The sequence below is a fragment of the Anarhichas minor genome, unplaced genomic scaffold (assembly GCF_050575085.1).
Source record: "Anarhichas minor isolate MPS153535 unplaced genomic scaffold, ASM5057508v1 ptg000045l, whole genome shotgun sequence".
Taxonomy (NCBI): Eukaryota; Metazoa; Chordata; class Actinopteri; order Perciformes; family Anarhichadidae; genus Anarhichas; species Anarhichas minor.
The window spans coordinates 633243-651446 of NW_027466491.1; the positions used below are offsets into that span (position 1 = coordinate 633243).

Genomic DNA, 18204 nt, shown 5'->3' on the forward strand with positions numbered 1-18204 from the left:
GAGCTTGATATGGTTCATCTGAGGAATTCAATTTTCTGTTAGGTCAATCATTTAGAGGAGAAACTTGTCACTGTATTGGCAAGACTCTTGATACTGAAATAAATGATGTGCAATGGCTTCACAAGTGCACCTCTGTTTGATATGTGTCCTTTTCAACTGCAGTTGTGCGTGTGTGCACTGCCAATACAAGTAACCTCGCTCAAAACGTCACTGTCAACAATAAGCAATGTACATATCAATCTTCATATGTTTCTTCTGGAGCCGGCCCTACAAAAAAAAAAATCCATATCGTGTTTTTTATTGACAGGAACAACATGTACCCTGTAAAGCAGGGTCAGACTAAGACAAATGCATGGACACAGGGACAAGGCGGAAGAGAGGGAAAAGTGAGAGACGGGGAGGGAGATAATGTAAAAAACAGATGTGGAAAAAAAGACTCTATGGAGTCAAGCACAGGGAAAACAAGTGTGCGAGGAAGTTATTTTTAAACAGAAGCACATCAAATGGTGGCCCCTGAGAGGTTGAGGGAGAACGCACAGCACACATCAATCTGCCTTGCAACTCATATGAGCAGACTGAAGGTAGAGAAGAGGTCAGCGGTGTCATCCTGAGCAACAATCTCCTTCTGTTTGACAGAGAAAACACAAATTCTCAAACATTTGACCAATACACGCAAACCGCCTCCTGACATTTGTCCAAAATAGCCCTTTATGGGGCTGAGTCAGATTGACTTGGCTTAGTCAAATGCCCCACGGGACATGTCTGTTTGTCTGCATTGATGTTTTCCCACAAACACCTGACAGACAGGTCGGACATGCTTACTGGACTGTGCACAGCCGGCAGTCATTCTTAGGCGATATTGGGGCGGCTGCAGTTTGGGTTTAACCTTGAAAAGCCTGAGGGAAGGGGCCATTTGTTCAAAGTTAACCAGAGGGAGGCTGAGGAGTAAATTGTTTATTTTGTTTTTGCCCGTCATTCTCCCTTGGGTCAAGCAGATAACAAGAGGTTTATGTAATCTTAGCTTTGGAGAATCAGCCTTAACCTTTAATGCATTTCAGGCAATTTTAGGTTGTACACGCATGGTGGTGAAGTAAAATCTTCAAGACTTTCCTCAACCCCGAGATTAAAGGGAGCGTTACATTAGGCCAGTTCATCCATCACATAAATTAATATTTTTAGAAGAATTTTAAGCAATGACCCCGAGTCTGCTTGTTGCAAGTTATTAGAATCCATGACAGTGAAAGCTGCTTTAAAACACAAACACACACACACACACACACACACACACACACACACACACACACACACACACACACACACACACACACACACACACACACACACACACACACACACACACACACACACACGGACAGGCACACACGGACAGGCACAGATGAGTGCACATAGCTGTCCAGCCATTTGACTAGCTGTCACCAGGCTTAAAGTAGCCAATGAAGCAAGCAAGAAATACCTGTCACGTCTCACATATTGTCAGCATAAGCCGACGAGAGGCACATTGACTGGCGTCCTGAGCAGGATATGAAATGTGCTCGAGGCCTAGGCTTACACGGCCACCCTTTGAAAGCAGGGACACATATTCATAACTCTGAGTATACAAACAGTTGAAAACATCAGTAGGAGCATGTTAACATACACATAAGAATGCACATCTATTAGCCTCTAAATATATATGCATACTCAACCCCCCTCCAACACACACACACACACACACACACACACACTCGCTCTTAAATCTGTCAAACTAACACATGGATCCAGTTATATGTTGCCTATGGGTGTTAGTGTGTGTGTGTGTGTGTGTGTGTCTGCCTGCACAGATAACAAATTACATTGTAGGTGGAACATGTCATGGCTGTCACCTCAGTCTCCACAACCACTTATATTCAGGTTGGTGTCCGCTGAGAGACTCACAAAATGGTAAGAGAGCAGAGGCAGCAGCTGATAAACCATATCATCTGGGCTCAGCATTCAGGGTGTGTATCTGCTACGTGTTTGCGTGTATGTATGTGTTTGTCTTCAAGCAGGAAGGCATAAACAAGTTAGTCAGCTGATGACTAAATCATGACAGATGCATTAATGATGCCCCACTGGTCCTCAGTGTTCACCCATTGACATTCACAGATAGGGCAGCTGTGTTGTGTGTGTTTGTCTGTGTGTGTGTTGTGTAACATGTTTCTTAACGGAGACCTCTTTAATTGCCAGAGTAAAGACTGTGCATACAGGCTGAAGAACAACAGGGTTTTTATATCTCTTGTAAAGCTGTGGGAGGATGTAAGGCCTGGGATGTGGGAAGGTGTGTGTGTGTGTGTGTGTGTGACTTTGAGCTGGGGGTGAAGTGGAGAGGAGGAGGCTTGGAGAGCTGGAGACAGGGTTTGAAGGACGGGCGGTTGACTGAATGGGCGGCATCTTAGCGAATACAAGTGGTGGTTCCCCATCTGCTGCCATCATTAACATTAAGAACGTCACTGATTCAAGCTAATTGCGGGTGACGAGGAAGTAAACAAACCGCGTACAATTTGTGGAGACGAGCTGAAGACGAGGAGGGTGGGAGAGGAAATTTTGAAGTGAATTCTCAGCTGATTTTTAGGCTATTATCAATGGAGTTGTGACCCGACAATGTGCAAGCTGTTCCAATGTGCGGTGATATGGCAACAGTTGGAGATGAGGCTCAAAGTGTGCAATCAAAAAGAATGAATATTCAATTTTCTTATATTATCCAAGAATCTCCTGAGGAGGTTGTTTTGAGCTGCAATACTTTCAAATTACCAATGGGTTGAATGACTATGTGTAAGGTGTTACACTTAGTGATTCTGTGGTTCCCCTCAGAGTTTTAGTGTTTTCAGGTTTACGACCCACAACATTTCACTGAAAAAAACAGCAGACAGAAACGTTTGCTTCAAGCTAGTGATCATAGCAAAGCATTAAAGCAGCTAAAGAGCCACCTTTTTTCCTGGGATACTGGACCAAAACAGCCAAAAGAGAAGGGAATATTGGACGTACATCCGTTGAGTGGTCAGGAACATTAATCCAAAATGAATGCTAATTTGCTCTGTGTCGTCTCTGCTATGTGTAAACAGACGAGGACAAATCAACCGAAAAAGGTAATAATCAGTAGTCAGGAACTTTACTTAGTGATGTCAGCACAGCAATATCTATTTAAATATATATAGCATTAGCTAGCATAAGCCACCATACATGACCGAATGAGGCTGTAGCAGCAAAAGCCAGTAAAGGTGCCTTTGTTTTGCTTGTAATTTTATATATTTGATTGTAAAATGCACACTGTTTCTTTCATCTATCAAAAGTTACATAATGCCAGTTTGAAAAATAATAAACAATTGTCAGCAATTGTAGAATGTGTAATATTTTAACATTTGTATATGTCAGGCAGTTTGAGAATACAAATATTGTAAATAAAATAATCACAACCCAAAAATCACCACACAATTATCCACAAAATCAGTAGCCGGAAACTGCACATTAATTAAAGTGGGCTTTAGATACGAGCTTTTTATGGGAGCCAATACTCAATAGTGTTTAATATCCTGTAAAATTATTCATTTTGTGAAAATGGCCTCTAAACAGCAATGTTTGGCAAGCAAAACTGTTCAATCAGTACAAGAAACAGCATTAAATGTGTCCTTAGTTGTCGATTAACACCACAATTGATTTTCTATGCAAATGCTTTATTTTCAACTCTCACGGTCATGTTGTTCTCAGAGCCACTGGTGCAGTGAGTCCACACATTTTGCACACACCTACTGGTGGTTTGTGTAACCTGGGGGGGCGAAAAGAGAACTCACCGTGGTGGTTTTGACTCGGCCTCCGGGCTGCGTACAAGTCCAGCCAGATTTATTGACTAACAGGTCACAGCCTTCGTCCTCCAAACATGGCACCATCTCACACCACTGCTTTTTCCGAACAATACCAGCTGCAGAGAACACAGGAAAAGAGCGAAAGAGCGATTAGAGAGGTGAGAAAAAAAAGAGCAGGAATAAACAGATGAAGAGAAGTGAGAGAGGTCGATGCAGAGATGTAACGATTAAAATAGAGGGAAGTGGGTTGAGGGACGACAGATGGAGTAAGACAGATACGGGCAAAGATTTAACATGATGGAAAATGATGGAAAAGGGGGCGATTTGAGAAAAATGTTGAAATATATTTAAATGGAGTGAAAAAGATGGAGAGATGTAGAGGGGTTGATTGGAAGAGAGATGAGGAATGCAGGTAGATGAAGAGCAATGGAGTAAAGAGACAATTGAGAGGGATGGGAGCAGGGGATGACAGGGAGCGATGAGGGAAAGATGGAGAGAATCAGGCAGATGGAGAGAGATGGAGAGAGCTGGAGAGAGCTGCGATCAGTCAGGTAAAGATAATCAAACATCACAAATGATATTTAGCGAGTTTACAGCCTCTCTTGCATTCAGCAACATTTTAAACAGGACGAAATACTTTTCCTTGCTTCTACCACAAGGAACAAAAAATACTCCTATTTCATGTACAGATTTAAAGATCTGACATTTAATGCATTCCAAAAGGCTTTGTCGGAACATGTTGTAATTTGTACTTTTTCTAGTACGAACCTTGTCTCAGTCTGCGCTGCTGTATTTCAGTTTCTACACTTCCTAAAACAGGCCCAGGCTCAATGGTATTGCATTATTTGTACTGTAGGCTTCTTCACTCATAGACTGAGACATAACGGTAACAATGATAAATATAGTGGCAATTAAATCTGAGTTTTTCAGTTTTGAGAAAAGTGATGTCGCAGCTGCAATGCAATCTTTCAATACAACAAATGCATTTTGGATGCTTAAGTTGAATAACCTGTACCGCGTTTTGGCTGTGAGCATCATTAGCAACCTCTGTTGTTGGTGTGTGAAGGATTCACACTGTCATGCGATTCCTATTTTGCATCAGAGCTTCTTCTCACCTAACAGCAATGCACTGAGCTTTGCTCTGTTCACATAGATCCTTGCCCCACTGAAAAAGCATTCAAACAAATCAGTAGGTACAATGACATACATCTTACTGCCACTTGTGAATGCTAAATATATCTGGCTTTTATACATTTTTTCTTTGTTAAGCATATGACTAAAACAGTAAGCTCTTTGATTCTGCTGAACATAAGATCAAAACCTGACATGCTGTTGGTCTAATCATATACTAAGATATGTATATTAGCAGTAGTTTCAATATCTTCTATAGAAACAGCAGCCAAGTACTGGAAGAAAATCGGACATAATTTATGCAGTTACCTGTTTCTGCAGTGAGAGGACATGTGAGGGGCAGAATGAATCAACGATGAGCAATTGAAAAAAAGACGTCACACATTTACACTGAATGTGTGCCTCTATAATGACATATCAGCAGCAGATGAACAGCCAGAATAAAGGCACAAAGTCAAATTTGCAAAACAATCCTTCCAGTGCTTTTTGGTGTAATAAGAAACCCCCAAAAGAAAAAGGTGTCTAATCGCTGCCTTGTGTCTGGGGTTGGTTCCCAATCACACGAATAAAACCACCTGAGTACGTATATCAGAAAGACGGAAACAGTAAAGAGATGAAGCGAGATAGAGAAAGAGAGGAAGGATGAAGACAAAGTAAAGAACAAGCATATCGAGATAACATTCTTGACCATTACAGAATATGGGCAAGATAAAGGAAGACGGATACATACATTCATGCTCATATTCGTATGCATTTATGGATGGGAAATTGCATTCTCTAATGGATAACAGTGAAACTCAGAATGAATTACAGGGCATATACATACATCATATTGTCTTTGCCATGACGTCTGTGGGATGCTGGCTCTCTTATAAAGCACGTAGGAATTGTGCTCGGTTCCATATCTATAAATTTTGCTCTCAGGGTACCTTCAGTAGCTGTCATAACCTCAAATGTAGATCGTCAGCGAGCATTGTACCGAATGCTAATATCTGTTCACCATAAACAATATCCATGTATCAATCAATCCATGGAATATGTATACCTTCTCAAGCACTGCTTTATTAAATATAGAAAGTACTATGAACACTGTGTCAGCACAGTTAAGAGTGAGTTTGAAATTGACACCGATGTGAAGCATTATTATTGTTGAGTGCATTTTGCTGACATGCTACTGGAGGTTGAATTATTCGGCGCTACTATAGTTCGCCTCAAGGCTAGCTGCAAAATAACAATCTAACACGTGTGACTTCAATATTTTCACTTCAGGGACAAAGTTACACTTGCGGAACAATGCAATTTCAAATAGATAAAGAAATCTGAAAACTATTAAGTGTTGTCAGCAGTATTTTTTTTCCTTCTAGATCAGCCAAGTTAGACAAAGCACTCTGTTTAGCGTATATAACCTCATTCCCCTGGCAGTTCTTAACAGATAAGACATCAAAAGTTGTTGCTGTGAACTCCACTAAGTTTACCGGTGAAACCAATCGTTGGCTGTCCATTTCTGGATATCCAGAGATGCTAAGCATTTATCCTGCATGAATGTCAGCCCTTATCTGGTCCTTTGGATTAAGGTGTTTGTTATGCCCCCGAGTTTGCATCCCTAAAGAGTTCGGTATGCTTCAAGACGAACAGTGCCTGAAACCCCCCCCCCCCTCCCCTCGCAACCTTTCGATTGGAATCGGAGAGTTGACTCCCAAACCAACAGTTTGAAAGGCGCACAGACTTCATGGAGCCCAAAAGGGCAGGTGCGAAAAAGAATAGGCTCCCCCAAGCTTTCCTTTTTCATTCATAACACAACTTCCGTCAGTTTTCATGTGTACAACCGATTGCAACAAACCCTCTCTCGCCCTACCATCAAGTGTAGCCATTTGAGACAACTATGAAAAGCATTGGCCATCAGATATGGTTCAGCAACATTTCTTACAAACGTGTTTGTTTAAAGCATACCCCTTAACACCGTTCTCTGACTACCTTGTCCCTACAGGCATTTCTCAGGGATCCGTTCTCTCTCACCTGCTTTTCCTACATACACGTACAGTATATGCTGTGCATTATAAAAGCAGTGATCTCTCCCTCATAATGCATGCTGATGACATTATACTGTTGCCAGCAGGACATAAACAGAGCTTCCTACTGGCAAGACATCGTCACCCCAAAGGTCACAAAGAGCTGTGTCAAGAATACAGAATGAATGTGGGTAGAACAGGTTCTACCTACAGCGCAAGCCAATTAACATCAAAGGGCAGGGAAAAGGAGCTGGTCACTGGCAACAGTAAATAAAAACAAAATCCACCTTCCGGGGCAATGTTGCTTCAGGTCCCAAGTCAAGTTCAAGACATCATTTATTTCATTCACTGGAACTTTTCTTCAACAAGCGTCTAACCACCCCCACCCCCCAATACCCATGCACGTCACCAACCTATTCTCTTTTTAACATTTGATCACATGTTTAGTTATTATTTGAAATCTATCTTTTGTGTGGTTTATCCTGATGTGTTGTGTGAAGTATGCCAGTGCCAAAGACAAAATTTCCATTTTATGTAAATGTGAAGGACAAGAAAGTGTTTCTGAATCTGCATCTACATGCCAGCTGTGCCTCGGCAACAGTAAGTGTAGCGTAGGGAAGATGATGTAAAACCGGCTTTGTAAAAGGAAAAGGGAAGCAAGTGAGCAGAAGAGAAAATTAGAGGACACAAAAACACGCCATTCGCCGAGGTGAAAGGGAAAAAACCTGTCAGCTGCAATAGCACGCGGTTTGTCAAGATTTTTGTTTTTCCCCTTCCTTTTCTTATTTAATCCATTACTGTGAATTTATCACATTGTCAGCAAGGTCACTTCACTATTCACTAACCGGTTTTGTTTCGCTTCTAAATTACCATCCAGTGGGGTGACCCTCAGCTGATGAAGATGTATTGCGGCAGGTAAACAATACTAATGAGGGAACGAATGCTATCATGTGTGTGCGCTCCACTCTGCATGCATGTTAGACATGTCATTTATGACTGAAATAACAGTACAATGGTGATGACTCAGGTGTTCATCTTTTACTAACCGTCTGTCTGCTTTACCTTGAACGCAACTGATTCACAGTTCTACAATAATAACAACTATTTCTACATTTGTATCATCTACATCCACAAGTCCGTGATAGAAGAAGCATCAGGTTGCTGTGGCGGAGACCCTAATGGTCGGATGAATGGTTTAAAATGTAACTGCACAGACATCACATATTTGCAAAACAGATTTGTGTTACTGAAAATTCTAACTCATATCAATACTCTTTTATAACAATAATGGATTCAATGAATTTGGGTAGTGTGAAGGATGTTCACAAATGATTATCATCCAACTGCGCAGTTGTCCCCCCCCATGAGGAAAATTTTAGCACCGGTCAGCTTTTTAGTTTTGTTATTTTTTAGCTTGCAACTTGACCCAACTCTTGACATTGTCATTTCCAGCCGCACCAGGCAGCTGCTTTCATCAACAAGGCTCCGATAAACACACTGTGCACTAAACAGCAGTCCATAAAGTTAGTGATTATAGCTGGTGAACTTAGTGGAGCCTTTAGAAGCTTAAGAGCCACATCGTTTCCCCAGGAGTTGGTGAAGACCAAAACAGAGCCAAAAGAGAGTGGGTATTGGACTAATTACTACATTTGTCGGGTGTCCAGAAACACAGCTCCATGTGAATGCTAATGTTGCGCTGTATCTGCAAGACATGTTAATAGGAAACGGTTTGCTGACATGTTAGCCAACGTAAGTTGATGATTTGTTATTGACAGCTTGTTCCAATACTCACAAGAGGCAAAAAGATTAATAGTTTCCTACTCTTCTAATCTAAAGCTATTATTAGCAGCCTATCATGACATAACCCCACCTTTTACGAATGAAACACTAACACCTGAGGACTTGCAGGTTGGCTTCAACATCTTTGTAGCTTGCTCCAACGCGGATGTGGTCAAATGTAGCTAATGTGGATTTATAGAAGTTAAAAAGGATTCCAAGGATCCAAATTCCAGGTCAAGTATCAAAATCCAAAGAAACTTCTCCAACTACTTCTGCAGCAAAATCCACCTTTTTTTGTGATCCATCTATATGCTCAGTATTTCCTAAAACTCATTTCAAACAAATCATGGCTAAATTACATGGCCGAATATGGCTGTAACAACTGCTCGAGTGACAAAATAAAAGCCATGTATTTATATACACTATTTTGGTATAGTTGTGGTTTAATATTCAGTTATATTGGCTCTTAGATAAAGTTAATGACCAATTTTTTATAACATGCTAAAAAAAAAATGGTTATACGCTTCAACAGATTGTAAAGATACTAGTTGTTGCAAGATTACAAACGAATTGATTCTCACCATTTTTCTGTACACTGTATCAATATGTTTGTTTTCCCATATTTATAGCTAGATATTGTACATGGAAATGCCAAAAAATTGTGGACTTTTTTGCTAACAGGCGACTGGTTCAATTACTGTGATTTACCGTATGAGGAAAACATCATACGGTAAAACATTTGGATTTGCGTCACTAGCCAAACTCATCTCCCAGCAACATCTTCTCATAGTGACACTATCTGTTACCATTCGACCATGTCACTGCGGTGCTGATGTGAGGGCAGTGGCTTGTGTTGAAACTTATAAGATTCAAGGTCAATGTGGAGGAAAAACATCCCTTAAATACGCACCCACACATGCAGGCAGCCAACCGCTAACACACCAGTGAGCACAGGCAGGCGTGGACACAAATAAACACACATACAGGTTTGATGCTATGTGTATGGGAAGGTATCAGTCGTGGTTTCATCAGCAGGAGATAAGGAATAGAGAGGAGAGAACATTATTACACCCTCCATGGGACAACTTATCTTCCCAGCAAATGGTAGATCACACTCGTGTCAACAGCCAGCATCTTGGCCTAATAAATTCTGTCTAATGCCATGCCAAGCCTGAGAAGGCAGGAGAAAGATGTGCGTGTGTGAGAGAAAGAAGTTGCAGGCAGGAAGATAGTAAAGAACATAAGACGAGAACGAGAGAAAGTAGACCTAAAGACAGATCAGATCTGGTGTAATAAATGCTGTACAGCGCTCTTCAACTGATGGCGCTAAGATAAGAAGATGTGCTAAGATAATTACAAACTGTACAGATCAGATATGGCCTTGGCAAGTAGCCGAGTCGGTGTGAAGGGCTGCAGATGTCGGAGATCACATATGGTAGGACCACACATTTAAATATATATATAAAAATAAAATAAAAAATATATACTTTTAACACATTTAAGTGAATACAAATGTGTGCAAACTGTTACTATTACCATGTGCCCGACTGATTCTGTGCAAGGACTGAGCTGCTGTCTGACAGAAGCAAATCAACATCGCTCCCGATGCAAAATAGAGCTCTTACAGACGCACACAACTCAAACTCATTAGCATTCATATGCATTTTCCTTCTACTATTTTGTCAATGCGCTGCCACTTCAGTCCACCTTTGCCTCTCTAATGCATCAACGTGCTTCTCAGGCCTCCCTACCGCCCCAGTAATGGCGAGTAAAATAGCCTTTTAACAAAATCACCGTGTCTTTGTTTCACAAAATGAAGTACTATGAATGTGTCAGAATTTTCTCCCGATGTCGTTCTTCTTACAAGAAGTGTGCACATTTCCCGGTAGCACATGCACAAAAAAAAGCACTCATGCCCTCTATTTGTGGCTGCTTATATTCTGTATGACACCTAATTTAAAATGGTGGGAATAAGGTTGCCAGCTAAGTACCACAAACGCATTCAACACACACACACGCATGTGCAAACCAGCATTTGCACTCTACATATGAAAACACACCCACAGATCTACAGGCACACAGAGTAATCTCTTTTGCGGACATGTCAGGCAACCAAGTCAAACAAAAGGCAGCTTGAAAAAGCTCAACTGAGTGCCATTAAGAATCAAAGATTTTTCTTTCATCACGGAAATCCCCCTCCCATGTTTCCTTTTACAGTGGATCTATCTGGATAATTAACTGTACTATCTGGCCGTGGTATAGGCAGACGTTCCCCTAAACCTGAATCACGCCTGGCAGGAATTAGGAGGAGGCTCAGGGGAATATGAGAGGAAAAACCCAAATGCAAAGAAATAAATCCCTGTGCTTTGTAATTAGCCACCAGCTCTCCGTCCTCTTTCCTCTCCGCTCATCTCAGCTAATTTTCACTTGTCTTGTTTTCCCATATCTCACCACCACTATTTTCTCCTTCCACACTTTCATGTCTGCCCTCTATTTCTACTCTTTCCCTTCCCCTCTTCATCTCATCTCTGTGTTTCTTTCCTTACTTCTCTTGTTCCTTTCCAGTCTATTGCGTCGCCTGCATTTTCGTAACATTATTCCACCCGTTTGGCGGACTTGATGAGTATCTGCACACTAAAAGCTGTCAAGCCCCTTTTTAAAAAGCCTGAGGTTTTTTTTTTTTGGTGAAGCGAATTTGTGTCCCAAATAGCTCCTCTGCACTCATGAAACTGTAAGAGGCAGAAATAATGAGATAGCATGCTGACTGACATTTCCAGACCCCAGCCCGGTGTCTGCGCATATGCATGTATGCTTGTGTGGGTGTTTCCAGTTGTGTGTGTGCATAAGAAAGAGTCCCCTAATAATCTTTTACCACCATGAATATAACATCTATGGTATGAACACATGAGTGTACATGCAGTATGCCTCCTTCATGCATCTATGCTATTTCAAACATGTTTAATGAATAAAAGAAAAAGGAAACAGGTGCTTTAATTTGATTGTCGCTGCTCAAATCTTCCGAGAAAATGAGAACTGTTTCCTCGAAACTGTTTGATGTGCTAAATGATATTTAATAGGAAAAGACGGTAATGCTTTACAACTGGGTTCACTTTATAGACAAGACTGAAATTAGAGTTCTGTTGTGTCTGCAACACATTATAGCTCCCTCTCTGTCTCTCTTTCTTTCCCTCTCTCTGTTCCTTACTTCCTTACTTCCTTCTTGTTAAATAAAAATGCAAAAAGTTTGCCTTCTTCCATCAAGACTAATGTTTCAGTATCGGGCCATTACTACTGATGGTGGCAGTGGATACAATTACTTTAAATACAGTTAACATTCTTGCTAAGAATGAATTGATAAGATTATTACAGTTTTGTCCCTTAAGTACAGAGCTAGACACAGGAGACACTAAGTCCATCTTAGCATAAACACTGGGAACAGGAAAAAAAAGCTCGCCTGGCTCTGTGCAAAGGTAGAAAATCTGACACATAAGCACCTCTAAAGCGCACTAATTAACAAGTTATATCTTAATTGTTAACCCCTTTTTTGGAGGGTTATGGCTCGCAAATAGGGGACTTTCACCGGTATTTAACAGGTCAGCAGTATATGCCACGTATAAGTTGTAGACTTAAGCTGAAGCTTGAGATGAAGCTCAGCACTGTGTGCCAAGTTAGTCATGAACCAGAAATTAAAATTAATGAATGAATTGATTAAAATGAATAGTGAAAGTGTATGAGGGCTTAGACAATTATGATAGAAGTATATAATGGTAAAATACCATGCTCATACGTTGTTGCAGCGGTTTTTCATTTGATATAATTTATAAATGTATGAAAACAATATCTAAGATCACTCCAAATACCACATTAAGACACAAATACCTTGAGCAACACTCTAGAAAAAGCCATTCTTTGATTTGGCACCAAAATCTTGACTTTTGCAGATTTCTTTAAGAAGTGTATTTTCTTCTTGTGATTTAATTGAGCACTTCTGTTGATACCCCCTATTTGTCTAGGTCTCTTGTTCTTATGACTAACATGTTAATGAGGTTGTGATTTGTACTAGAGGTCACAACAGGTCATTTTATACAGAAATGCCAAGTTTCAAAAAATGGTGTCACTTCAATGAAATGGCTACTATTGGGACTAACATCATCACATGTGAAACAATCGGGCTCATTAGATCCACAAGAGTCTCAGCCTTCCAGTCACATCCAATTTATGCAATCCCAAGACTGTTTAGGGACTCCAGTATGCAGACATATTCAAATACACCATTTTAAAACAGGCACAAATAAAAATTTATACTGCAAATGCAAAAATCAGCATCAGGTTTTTGCCCCACACTGCATAGGATTAGCATAAAGTGGGCATGACTGCAAAGGGGAGACTCCTAGGTACCCAATGCATCTTCGTTCACATACCTTGAAGTGAAAGGTGACCCGTTTGAAAATTGCCATGCCAGTTTTTTCAGACTTTTCAGAGTGTTTTTTTTTCTCCAATTCTAATATATTTTGATATATACAGATGTATGAATATATTGATCATTTTATTATGAAAAACCTGAGAGTCTTTCCACAATCAGTCTCCCTTTGCTCTCCCACATGTCCACAACTCTACACTGAAGTCCATTTGCTGGACTTCACATTGCTGCTTCCAGTCTCAATGCCCTTATTTCTGCATATACAATGTATGCTAGGTGTTATCGTGGTGCATAACTGGCAGGTCTTGTTGCATGCCATTGCTCTGGGTTTGCTTTTCTTCTGTGTGTGTGTGTGTGTGTGTGTGTGTGTGTGTACAGGCCACTAGGTACTGCTGATATCGTTCATTCGCAGATGTGCTCTGACATTTCCTCACAGCTAAACGCCAACAGCAACCCCTGATTTGTGGACGTACGCACAGGCATGCACGTGTGTCCACCAGACACACCACACAAAGAAGGAGAGCCCAAAGGCACTGTAAGCCAGAGGAGGAAATGTCAACGCGAACAGGAGTCTGTGGGAAAGAGATCATTTTACACCAGAGTCTACAGAGACACCAGCACATCAGCAGTGAATGGTAAACCCATGAGACCTAGAAGCCCGCCTGCTCACAACTCCTATACAGAAAAGGTTTATGCATTATATTTGATATTTTAAACCACGTGATTGTGGTTCATTAAAAAACATTAATTAGAAAAACTGCCCTCATGTGAAGCAAAGCATACAGTCATACAGTCTGTCACAAGGCCATGAATACACACCTACACAACAGATATGCAGCAGACATTCATGTATACTGAGCTACTCTTATAACTGCCATAACACAAACAGGCAAGCATCACTCGCACTCACATAGGCACAACATTGATGTTTCGGGCTTGTGCAATTCACGAGTAACCAAATCCTCTTTGTGAGTTAGTAAATTGCGCAGAGATGCACCAATTGCTATTTTCTCGGCCGATTCCGATATCTGACCTGCCGACTACGATTTACCTTTTAAGAACTGTAATTAACAGCAACGCTCCATGACTGACTTTTTCCACCACGGTCCCAGAAACTTATTTCAAACGCACCGAAGTCAGTGTGAACTAGTAAAAAATCCTAAATGTTATAACTATTACTTTGTTATTTCCATCCACACACAATTCAAATGGTTGGGAAATAAATTATTGTTTTTAAATTGTAAAACTTGCTTTGAATAAAAGAAATAAATACTGGCATTAGTAGTTTTAATGATATATTATAAGCTGCTTAGAGCTTGTGTTAGGAAGTAAAACAGAAACATGAGTGTGGCTGATCAGCTGAAAACCGGCCAATTTTGATTGGCTGCCAATCGATCTGTGCATCTCTAAAATTACGTGCAGTCTATCAACTGATACTATTTTTCTGTGTTCATTTCAACGGAGGATATTTTCCTTTTTACAGAGAAAATCCGAAAATCTGCAAAAACATCCCTTACGTCACTCTCTGTTGCATCTGCTGAAGACATGCTAAGCTAACCGTTTAAACAGCTCTTTACCACCGTTGGAAGGAGGAGACACAGGGGGACTGAAGTTACTACTGGTTTTTTGAATAGATCGATTTATTTTACCTGGATATTAAATTCAAGGCGGATACATTGCAGGTATCAAGAGGTGTTTCAAGCCAAAAGGGGAGTTAAGTTGCTCTTTAAAACTTGAGATATTACAAAAAGGTTGCTTCATTTTAACACACAATGTGCAAAATGGATTGCAAAACTACAGTGAAAACTACAGCCCATTACCGTACCAATTGTATCTTCAGTTCTTTGTTCTATCTCAACCTCTTGGAGACTTACTGCTTTGTGTGATGTGCCAAGACTGAACCTGACGGAGGCAACTTAAAATAAGCAAGAAAAAACAACAACAACAACAACAACACTGTTAGCTTATACTGCCATTATCAGCAGCTGAGTGAACAAGTCGTAAACCACGCAAGGAGCGAGGGAATTTGACAAATGGACACGCACGGCAGCATGATAGCATGGTGCTGTAATGATGGGTTATGATGACAGTCGCGGTCGTGATGTGGCCGACGGTAATGAAGGCGACTACGTTGAAGCTGATGATAAATGGCACAGTGACATACTTAGATTAAAGTAGAACAATGCCTTCAGGTTGCAAACAAAAATAAACACACTGCTATAATTAGTTCCTATAGTATGCCTTCTGTTAACTGCTCATGTGTGTACTGATGTATGAATAAGGTGTGTGTGTGTGTGTGTGTATGAGTGTGTTAATGTAAGCTAATGCATGCTCCTGGATGCATGTGAGCGAGCCTTAGCGTCTGTTAATAAAGAGTTTGTACAACTGGTGGAGGCCCGGACCCTCAAGACGCCCCTTTTTCCTTCCTGGATGTTGATGATTCTTGTCTATTTAGCCTTATTGACCTCTACATCCAAACTAATCCGCTTTAAATTATGCATAACCTTTTACTTGGCAGAGCTCCCCATAAATCTGTTTATTCCCTGCTTGCTCCCTTACAAAGCCCGCTAAACAAATTCCATTAAGCAAAACAGCAGTACAGCATGAATGATAATTCAAAGTAGAGTTCCCAAAGCAGATAAGAGCATAATCATTGCTGTTATGTGTAAGGCAGCTTATAAAGGGACTATTCGGTTTCACTCAAATCTGGTTAGCTCTTATTATTTTCAGGTCATTTGGTTTTTGTGAGTACTCTGCAGTGGATGTGTGTGCATGTGTCCCCTGTTTATGTATCCACGTCCATGCAGGGCTATTGTTTGAGCATATGGACAAACACATGGCGGACTGTGCTATTTACAAAAAAAAAGAAAACTCTGTATAGAGAGGTAAATACAGAATGTAAATACACTGAACAGCAAAAAATAAATCACATAAATAGAAAAATAAAACAATTTCACCAAAAATCTTAGGGACTGTAGGAATGTTATTCGGGTGAGGAGGAGGGGGGTTCATTCTCATATTTCAGTTTATTTCAAGTTGTTAAAAAAGCAAAGCCCTCCCAAGCATGATAAACAATAAACAATGGTCTTTAGAGCCTCCTCTTACACCTTGAAAGAAAAGTAACACACGCTCCCCCTTATATCTAATAGTATTGCACTGAGTTGGTACTGTGACACAATTAATAACTCAAAGAGGCAAGGAGAAAATAAAAATGCACATGGTGTAATCTAATTAAAACCTTTAAAAAAATGATGAATATTCCAACGCCCTTCATCTTGTATGTTGTTTTCTTCTTTTGGTAGACCTAATATACATAAAGATCCAAGTGTATTCACAAAAATGAAATGTTGGTTATATTACCTAATTTACTGTAATGGGAAAAATAAACCCCTGAATCATAATTGTGGTCTTCGGCATATTGGCAACGAACGACACACAGTATACTGTGCAGCATTTTCCTAAAAAAACAATGTATAGACTCACAACTAGCAGAAATAATCCCTCTCAATCATCACGATTCAATCATGATCAACAAGAAGTGTGGGGGGGGGTGGCTATATCTGCAGAGACGCTATACCTTCTGCCTGTGTTTTCTTATTTTCTTCTGAGTTCATTATGTGCGGGAAGTTTCTGGCCGTCAGCCTTTGGGCAACGGGTGTGTAGCCTTTATGCATGCGCAAACACGCATCCAAGAGTGAACCTCCGAACATGGCGGACACAGTGCCGAAAGAAATGCAAATATGGCCAGGCAAAATGCCAGGCAGACAAAAGCTCGATCCAAAAAACGAGAATGAATGTGCGCTTCTCTTGTTGTTGAGCCGGGTGGAGGAGGGGTCAACTTTGAATGTTGTGTTTACAGACAGTGTACAACACTTCCTGCATAGTGTGCCTTTCAGGTTTGGAACTTTAAACATCTGAATTTTTTTCTTTTTAAAGAAGTACAGGCACATAATAATCTTAAACTTTGATTTTCTAATCTAAATGTCATCAGGAAAATGGCTGAACATAAGCTCATCATACAAAGGTAATGCAGTCAGTATTAAAACAAGTTGTTGCTGTACTGTCGGTAGTTTGCTCCTCTTGAGCTTTATTTCTTGAATTTTGGTATTAAAATGATGTTTACATCATAAACCACTGTTTGGATATTGTCTTTTTTTACAGATAACATTTTCCATTTCTTTTGCTGAAATATTGCTTATTGTTGAGAAATGCGTGCTCCTTTGAGTGCATCTACTGGTAGTTAAATAGTACTTTTGGTAGTTGTATTTCTTTTGTATTTTCAAAAGGACCACGTATTATCTTTCATTATCCCTAACTGACTGTTTTTAAAAAGAAGACATTTCCATAGCACTCTAGCCGTTGTTTGATTTAATGTTGCCTCTGAGTGTACTTTTTTTGATTATTAATTTTTAAGGGCCCTCAGGCTTCGTCATTCTAAGTACTTTCAAAATTGCACCTTTTTTTCTCTCCTCCCTCTTCTTTCTTTCTTTCGAAAGATGCATTGAAAAGGTCAGAGAAAAATAAGTCGTATACTTGTTTCTTATTTGAGAAACCGCAGCATTTAAGGACTTGTGAGGAACATAATTTCATTCTCACATAATTAAAGTCACTCGTAACATTTCACGCTGAACGTACAATGAATCGAATATTGAGTCAACTATTAAAATACATATTAAGAATTTTAATAACTCAAAAAGACTCTAGCACCAGTTATGCGCCAGGTGTCCTGCATTCGGATGCATGTGTGCATTTCAAAGGATAAAACAGCCCAAAGATATCTGTCCTGGTACTCTGAATTTCCAAGACCTCTCTCCAATAAGTGTGAGCGATAACAGGGCCCCAGCTGTGCTTTCTGCCACCACCGCTGCTCCGAAGACAGAGAGAGAGAAAGAGAGGGGGAGAGAGAGAGGTTGAGCTGGACTCCCCCACCCACTCTACCCCCACCCCAGCGGTCTTGACCCAGTTAAGATGGTTCTGTGACTGATAACCGATGCAGAGGCCGTCAGACAAGCTTTATTGAGACAAT

The 18204-nt window shown here is 40.4% G+C and overlaps 1 protein-coding gene across 1 annotated transcript in view; it reads right to left on the minus strand.

The window, feature by feature from the left end:
* Positions 1-562: 562 nt before the first annotated feature.
* LOC142970853 (chemokine-like protein TAFA-5) overlaps positions 563-18204 on the minus strand; it is a 73556-nt gene continuing 55914 nt past the window's right edge. The window contains exons 3-4 of the mRNA XM_076111296.1: positions 3828-3955; positions 563-625 (exon numbers count right to left, since the gene is read on the minus strand). Of these exons, the coding sequence (XP_075967411.1) occupies positions 563-625; positions 3828-3955 (191 nt within the window). The remainder of the gene's footprint in view (positions 626-3827; positions 3956-18204) is intronic.